Below are 9,052 nucleotides of genomic sequence, written 5' to 3' on the forward strand. Positions count from 1 at the left end.
ATCTATCAATTGAGTGGACTAACAATGGATATGTATCATCATTTAGTCACGCTCAGCTTCCATAAGTTGAGCCGTTTTCCTTTGGGCAATGAGACATGAATAGTGTCTGCAAGAAACCAGTACATTGGGAAGATAACAAGAAAAAGGGTAGGCAAGTTGATACTAATAATAAACAGCCAATCAGCTAGCTCATATACTAGACATAGATTAAAAAGAAGTGAAGAATGTTTCCTAGATTTCTTTCTTCAGTTAAAAAAACAAATGGAAAAATGTTGTTAACTGAAATCGAAATGTATAGGGAATCCAGCCCAAGAGACTGAATGGTTGGCCTCTTTGACGAAACACACGTGTTTATCTGGTATGGTACGATGAACATTCATCAAAATGTTGTCAATTGACACGTAGGGTCTTCCCCGGCAGCCATTGCCAACTTGCGGGAGAAGCGACGAACTTCCCATTTATTTCCATTGCTGCTGGCTGCTGCCGAGTGAGTGTCCTCCATTTTGGTGAAAAAAAAAATCAGCCCAGAAATTGGACAAAAATTCTAGGGCCATGTGAATCGGACAATTTCACGTGTCAGGGTGGTCTTCCATTTCCGGTGGGAGCTCCTTGTAAGAAAATGCATGGATGGATCCTCGCTAGTTTGATTTCAAATAAATTTGTCCTGGAGGTAAACAAGTTAGAATAGGGGGGTAAAAATATGTTAGAATAAGTGGAAAGTAAATAAGTTGCAGCACAAAGGGCAGGACAGAGTCTATAGAAGATTAGAAGTTCAGCGAAAAAATCCAGCCTTAATTATTCTTTGGAGGAGTAGCAAGGATGCCAAGTGAGACTAAAGATATCGAAAATCATGTGGTGGATTAATTTGAAGAACCTTAAGTAGGAGTATATAATATCATTGGCGGGCCTATCAGAGTTTTGTTGGCGATAAAATGGACATTCTTTTGGGTGAATTTTATGGTGTAGTTGTCTCTGGCTTCTAATGCTTGGCTACTTTTGACGCCCATTGGTACGATTTCTGTGGCATGAGATGAGACGAGACTGCTCTCTGTTCCACTAATAAGTGTCGTTAGATATCAGGACTAAATAAATGTTCAGATTCTAACACAAACCTGTTTTCATTTGTGATCAATAAGCTATCCACATGTATCCATCCGTTTCATAATAGCTAAATTCAAGTTTAGTTTCAAGCTTCAGGTGGTGACATTGTTTCTCAAAAAGTGAGGAGGCCTGCTTTTGTCTTGTGCCCTTGATTTACAAAATTCTTGATACAAATCTAAGACTTAATCAAGATCAAGCCACAGGAGCAGCTCACAAGTTTGTATATATGGAAATGGAATGCGTTTGAACTTTTGAAGTACGAATTAAAACCTGTCCGTATACTGCTTCCAAGGGCTGTAATTCATGGGTGCCATTTTGATTGCATTTCTTGCGAGTTACATGCCCCAAAATCTAGGGATATGCATAACACTGGAGCTGTATATGTTGATCGAATAACTCTTTCTTTGGTGTCTCAGACTCTTCCTAATTTCGTTTTTGGTCTTTTTCTTTTTTTCCTTGCTGGCCTTTGAATTTTAAACACCATAAATTTTTTCCGGTGTCATGTGTGGAAGAATCCAAGATTTTGCTGACCCAATTTAGCAATTCTTGCATCCCGCGCTAGAACAGATCCTGGCTGCATTTACGTGCACTTCTTTTAATATGCCGAACTAAGTACTGTTTCATGTACGTTGTCTCATTTGGCATGTCTGGACCATGAAGACAAGTACAATCTTCTGAAACCTCAATCTAGAATAACCATGTTTTATGCCATTTTTTAAGAGAAAAATAGAAGGATTAATTGGAAGACTGAAGAGACAGGAAGAGCTTGCAGATAAATGAAGTTCTCCCATTCCTGGCTTAGGTTTAGTCTCAACTCTTGAAACGAACAAGAGCTTGAGCAGAATGTGAATTAGGCAGTTGGCTAATGCTTTTTTTGCAGGCGAATGCATTATCCCAGCAGAGTTGTAAACTATAAAATATAATCAACAAGCATCTTTTCCTGTGCACAACTTCTTGTAGGAAATACAAGTATCGCCCCAACTTACCACAAATGTTCCCTCGAATGTCATATGTTGTGGATTCGTAAATAAAAAGCCCTTGTAAACCCTTAACAATCGTGGGTTCAAGTAACTTTTGTATCAGGTGCATTTAAATTTTGTGTCGTCTAAGAATACGAAGATTATAAATTATAGTCTACGAAAAAACTAAATCCAATCAAGGGTTTTTCATAGTAGTGTTCTACCCAAGCATGGAATTTTGAGATAAGTATTTCGACCAAGCAATGCATAAAAAGAAGAAGAAGAAGAAGAAGAAATTAAGCTTCAACTTGCATAAAGATGTACTTGTCAAGTCAAATATTTCGGTGGAATAGAGAATGTAAGAGAGAGCCAGGAGGATTGGTTACAAAGAAACATCTTCATTGGAAAATGGACTGCACATATTGCCCTACCTAAACCAGTCTATCCCATACTTCCTACCAAACCTTCCCCAAAAATGTGTTACATATTTTTTCCTGCTCCATGTTTGGTTGTCTGAGCATGTTTCATCGCACTTTCTTTCTTTCTTGCTTTTTTTTAAGGTGTAAATACAAAAAGGATACTGCCAAGCAATCGCAATGAATTATCACATCATTTCACTGTTTTTCAGGGGGGAAAAAAAAGGAAAGCTAATTGCCTTCCAAAGAAATGTTAATGTAACGTTAAAATGTCTAAAAGTTTAAAGTAGATGGTTAATTGTCATCTATTTGCAGGAGTCAACAAAGAAGCAATTCTATAACGAAAAACTAAAGTGCCAATAGTTACTCAAAAAATAAAAATAAAAATCAATACTATCACGACTGTTTTATTCATAAAGAAAAAAAAAAGAAAAAAGAAAAGAACCCCCACAACTTTATCTCTTGTCCCTCGAGTTGTTCAGCCATGATCCAACCCCGCCAAATTAAACAAACTAGGTGTCAAATTTTGGTAATTAATCATCAGAGCCAATATGCTAATGTTTTGTTTTAGCGTCATGAATTAGGGATAAATAAAGAAGGCAACAATAATTGAGCCCAGTGTGATTTGATTGCATGTTTTGCAAGTTTCGTTTTACGTCCACCTACTAAGACATGGAGGGCCACAATAGTTGCTTCATTAATCATTTGTAGGAGAAACAAATTATTGACTTGAGGAAATTCATATTTCATACATGCCATACTCAAACACCATTTTGGGCAAGTAGACATGTCAACTCTTAAAACCCCTTGATTCAATCTGTGCCAACCATTTTTGCTATTTACTGATTTGACTTAATTGCAAGCTGAAACAGTCAAAAACCAAATTAACGCTTGCGGGATGAATATTTGTTTGTTAATCTGCGGTCAGTTTTTATTGTTGCTTTTTGTTCATATTGAACCAGAATCCATCACTAACGATGCATGTTGCTATTTCCTAGTTCCTAAAGTGCATTTGACGTTCCCAATTCTGCATAAGGGGATGGTTAGCAGTGACGGAGCCAGGATTTTTTTTGGGGGGGGCCAAAATTTTTTCCTAATAAAATTATCTTAATATATTATGTTCAAAATAACTTTCTTCTATTTAAATATATGACATCTAAAAATATCAAATATTAAATTTAATTATAAAGGTATGTCTATTCATAAATATGCGGTATAGTCATAACAAAAATTAACAAAAAAGATAACTTTTGATTAAATATCTTATAACATCACAAACCATCCAATTTGCACGTTATGAGAAGATGCTCTCCAATATGTCACCTATGCAATATATATATATATATATATATATATATAACCATGTAATATAAATGTAACTATTTTCAATTGAAAAAAGATAAAAGTTATGTTAACATAATTTGAAATTTCAACATCTTTTCTTAGAAGTAAATTGAGCTCTACGTTCTTTCATAGAACTAAATTCATCTATGATTGAATCACTGCTAAATTTTTCAACAACTTCCTTTTCTATATACACAGTTAGACAATCATTCAAGAAATTATCTTCCATCTTGTTTCGGAGCTTTATCTTGATTATTTTCATAATTGAAAATGTCCGCTCTGTAGTTGCAGTTGATATAGGAAGAGTAAGAACAAGTCTAATAAATCTGTCAATAAGAGGATATATCACTGATTTTCTTATCTTCACCAAGTCTTGACATAACTCATGAATACCAGATAATTCTTGCAATTGATGATGATTTGGAATGTCGAGTTCAAAATATTGAAGTTCTATTCTTAGACGTACTAGTTCTTGCTTTTAACAATTATGAATTGGGTCTATTTAGCCCATTAACAATTATGAATTGGGTTTTTTTATTCTAATACATCACATTGGGTCAATTTACTATGGAACATCAAATTATATGTTTAATTTTTGAAAGTTAAATAATTAGTACAATAAAAAATAAATAACTTTTTCTGAAGAAAAAAGGTAATTCAAAGATGACTAATTCATATATATATATATATATATATATATCTCAACTCTCATAATATAAACTAAAATTGTAAAAATTTAGAGGGGGCCAATTTTATTTTACACATATTTACATATTATGAATTAAAATTTTCAAAACTCATGGCCCCCTCTGTCCCCCCTTGGCTCCATCATTGTAGGCAACGCTGTACATGCACATACGTGTATGGATTGCATGTTTGGCTTGAATTGGTGTCTATTCTCTTCGTGTATAAACTCTCTTGGTTAGCCTAATGTATATGTTATAGGTCTATGGTATAATACTGATTTTACGAGAAAACAAGTTAGAGGCAAATTTGTCAATAGGATCAACTTTACAAAGTTGGGGGGGGGGGGGGCTTAAGCCCCCACCAGCCCCCCCTTAAACCAGCCCCCCCTTAAATCCGTGGCTGATGGTTAGTAAGATGCAAGTAGTGCAACCTTTTGTTTTAGTACTAGATTCTGGTGCTATTGCAATTTAGGCCTGAGGATTTGGAGTTTAACTGTTTTTAAAGTTAAAGTTTGAAATGTATCCTTACCTTAAGGGGAAAAGAAAAGAAATCATGTACCATTTGGTAATTGAATAGTGTAGAGAATTTTTTTGGATTAACCAAGAGATAAGAAAAGAAGGAAAAAAAATAAAAGGGTAAATAGTATTTTACTCTTGTGTGATTTAATACTTTTTCACATAACCCTTTTGTGATTTCAAAATTTATTGATAATCCCCTCGCACTTTGAGACTAAAATGTTAAAGTAACAAAAATAAGCTCCTCCTGGGTAGCTCAATTGGTCACGGGAGCCTCCTTAAGACCCGTTGTCCATTTTCCTCTACTAGGAATCGAGTCCCAGTGATTACCGGTTGGAGGGGATGGGGCCTCTCTTCTTGGGTCTCAGGGGGATTAGTCGGGTCCGACATACCCGAAGCCCGGATACCCCTGAGTGGACAAAATAATAATAATAATAATAATAATCCTCTATAATAGATCCAACTGAAATGTCAAGATGAGTTTTGTTTAAAAATTAAAATGACTGAAGTGACAAGAATATCTAATTGTTATTTATATGACATTTTAACCTCTTATGATTTAGTGTTTTATCATATAATCCTCATAATTTTTAAAATATATACATAACCGCCCATGATTAATAAATAATTTATATCTTAACATAGAGATACTTCTAATATTTTAGTCAATTTTGTTACAAATTCCATCATTTTGACATTATAGTTTTTGAAATCATAAGAGGGTTGGAAAAAGGTACTAAATCATAAGGGGATAAAGTATAATTTATCCAAAATATGAAGGAGATTGCAGGCAGTGATATTATTGTTTTAGAACGGGGGCCGTTTAGGAACTTGAACCAATATATCTTACCAGCTTGGCCATGAAAATTCCCACCATTATTCCTCTATATAAAACTCTTGGCCGCTTTGCTTCCTTTGGATCATGGGATTTGTATTTCAGCATTTGAGTTATCAAGCTCACCTTCATCATAGTCATCTTTGCAGTTTTTTTCAGGAGGCTTAATCGATATAATTCTGCAAATGAAGGTACGGTTGAAATCATTAAATATCATGCATTAAGGGACATGCAAGTTTTATAGTAATGGAGCTCAGGCCTGATGTTAATACCTGTGCAGATCTTTAGTTGGATGCAAAGTAAGCTAAATGGAAACCAGAGATCCAGCAAGCCAAATACAAAACCAGCTAAATGTAAGTGTTCAGGGTTTTTCTCTGCTTCCTATTGACTTGTATTCAGGAATTGTTGTATCTCATCTTACCTGAATTCTCAGAAAATATTGAACAGCTTTGTTCTAAGCTCCGTAGCTAATTCATTAAATGATTGATCAGCTTCATCAAATTTTGGAGGCTCTGCTTATAATGGATAGAGGAATTGTCAGTTCACCACTATTTTAAGTTCTAAGAAAACCATCATTTATTTATTCCTTCCCTGTGACAGACCATCTGATGCATGATACCTGCAAAGAAGAATTCAGTGATTGGCCTAGTGGACTACTGGCTATTGGGACATTTGGAAATAACAATCCAAATGATCCAGAGAAGTCTAACTTGCCAGGAGAGGAATGTCCAAGTCAAGAGTATCCAGAAGAATTTACGCACGAGGAAATGAGAGAAATTCATACAGAACTGAAACTATTACTCAACCAACAAGCCCTTGCTGATTCTGATTTGGCTGAGGAATCTGCAAATGATATTCCACAAGAAAAATTCTTTGACGTTTCAAAGAGTTTTGAAGATGACAGATCAACCTGCGGCGAGCTTATTTCTGATAATTTAACAAGTAAAGGACGTCATTACCAGAGCAACAAATCAATCCATACCAAAGGCAAAAATAGTGATATGGATAAGAAGAATAACATCAGGAAAAGGTCATTGTCTTTTCTTATTCGGAAAGCATTTCACCGAACAGTTAAACCCCAGCTCAGTCCCCAGTTCAAAGATGCGCTTCCAGACCTGAAATTGGAGAAATCAATACTGGAAAAGGTTTGCATTCATTTTGAGCCCAATTACAAACTAATGCATTTCCATGAGAAGGGTTTTTCTGTAACATTCTTCACTATTACGAATTGATGATCCTCCGTTCTGAGCAATCCTAAAAGATTCCTTAAATACTTGTCAGTCATAGGTTAGTGGTCCATGTAGATGATAGATATCTAAGCGGAACTTACTAAAGTGGAATGCCATAAAAATAACATACTCCCATCTGAACTTAAGGTTGGCAGGGCGTCGAAAACACAATAATGCTTAGCGTGAGAAGAGTAAACATGGCATATTCTTCGAGGAAGATGATTTCTTGGACTAATACATCAATCTACAGAAGTTTTGAGATCCCATAACTGAGAATCCTGAAGCAAAGATACAGTGGAAGAGCGAAGACAACTTACAGAAATTGAAAGGCTAAAGGCAACGAATTACAAAATGTTTACCTGGAATATATGAATAGGAAATATGTAGTTCTAACATCATCATGTAACCGAATATCAATTAGAATTTTTCCTATCTTCTCTTGCTCTTCAACCGACAAACCCCTTTAGTGCTTTCCACCTCCCACCCACCCCCGGGAAAAAAAAAAAAATTACCTTCTCTTGTCATCAACGTCTCAGTTAAAAACTTAGTAAGTTGAGCTCAGAAGGTTTTAATCTTTCTTTTGATGATGACTACTATCTATTGAATTTTATCTTACCTTGTTTTAACTACTAAGTTGGAATTCATCTACACAGATTCTGAGGACTATACTGCACAAAAAAGTTTATCCCCAAAGTTCTACTCCAAAGGCACCAATAAAGAAGTGCCTGGACAGCAAACACCAGTCTGAGACTGACGGTGAAGATGAAATGCTTGATAGCACCAGTGAAGGGAGTAAATGGGTCAAGACAGATTCTGATTGTGAGTTCTCAACATTTTCGTTCAGAGACTAACTACCTTAAACCTACTAGCTAAATTCTGTCCAGTGGGCTTCATTTTTCTCCACCTAAGCAATAACAAAGAAAATGATTAGATGTTCTTGTGATTGCAGTTATTGTCCTAGAAATATGATTTACCCCGTCCTTAGCCAATTGCAGGATTCAAAAAGGTAATTCCATACTTCAAAGACATTTTCTGGACAATCTGTGTAACTTCTTCTTCCTTCTTGTTCTGTCTTATTTTGCATTTCAGCTATCAAACTTTCTCAGTAACTATTTCAAAATTATCTTGCTATCTTTGAAGAATTAAAGGCTGCTCAATTTTCCAGCTTTGGTTATGTAAGCATGTTCTGGAGAGATTCAGTATTAGGCGAAGACGACAATATGGCATTCCATCCATACTTTATGAACGAAAAAGGTTTAAGTCGATGATATGGTAGAGTTTTTTGATCAGCAAAATGAAACATTCTCCCAAGAATTATTCAACTGGAGGGCGTACATAGAAATGTCCTATTTTTGCCATGGCTGATGCACATTAGGAAATTCTATGCTATTGTTACGGCCATGGTTTTCACGATGTAATCTATGCATGTTTCAGTTTTTCCGACCTGTGTCGTGAGGTCGGATTGTGAGTTGCTGAAAGTGGATATTAATGTGTTGGTCTTGCATTCTTGACAGAAAAGAATGAAACTTGTGCGTTGAGTAATTTGATCAGAATCATATCAATAAGGCTTTTTCTTCCCATCAATCCACATTTTCGAATATGCAGCCCACTTGACTAACAGAAGTAACACGATCAATTTTTTGAAGATAATATCCTGCATCGGTTTTGGACTTTTGTCTAATGATCTTGAGGCTACTTGGACTTTTTTTTTCTGAGCCAAATGCAACTGTAGCGTAATTTGTTTGTAAATTCCATAGCAACGACATTCGTTACCACCTCCGAAGTCAGCCAGTCAAGGAAGAAAGACATGTTTGTTATCTGAAAGCTGTCGATTCACGAGTCTCCAAGCAAAGGTTGCTGGATATTATACTTATAGGTTCCAGCTTTGCCTCTTGTGGATCTGCACAGATGAGTAGTGAAAATTTAGGGAACTACTCCGCACAGATGTAGTTATTTTTCGGCAGTC

At 35.6% G+C, this 9,052-nt stretch overlaps 1 protein-coding gene across 1 annotated transcript; it reads left to right on the forward strand.

Moving 5' to 3' along the window:
- Positions 1-6,042: 6,042 nt before the first annotated feature.
- Positions 6,043-8,055, forward strand: LOC113773552. Its single transcript, XM_027318189.1, has 5 exons — positions 6,043-6,048; positions 6,138-6,210; positions 6,458-7,002; positions 7,740-7,905; positions 8,036-8,055. Exons 1-5 carry the CDS (start codon positions 6,043-6,045, stop codon positions 8,053-8,055), a joined length of 810 nt encoding a protein of 269 aa, XP_027173990.1.
- Positions 8,056-9,052: the final 997 nt, after the last annotated feature.

The sequence above is a fragment of the Coffea eugenioides genome, chromosome 6 (assembly GCF_003713205.1).
Source record: "Coffea eugenioides isolate CCC68of chromosome 6, Ceug_1.0, whole genome shotgun sequence".
NCBI classification, from domain to species: domain Eukaryota; kingdom Viridiplantae; phylum Streptophyta; class Magnoliopsida; order Gentianales; family Rubiaceae; genus Coffea; species Coffea eugenioides.

Bases quoted from the DNA above. Each gene is read 5' to 3' on its own strand.
- LOC113773552 (XM_027318189.1), top strand. The intron at 6,211-6,457 runs GTAAGTGTTCAG...TCCCTGTGACAG, and splicing joins AAATACAAAACCAGCTAAAT to ACCATCTGATGCATGATACC. The intron at 7,003-7,739 runs GTTTGCATTCAT...TCATCTACACAG, and splicing joins AGAAATCAATACTGGAAAAG to ATTCTGAGGACTATACTGCA.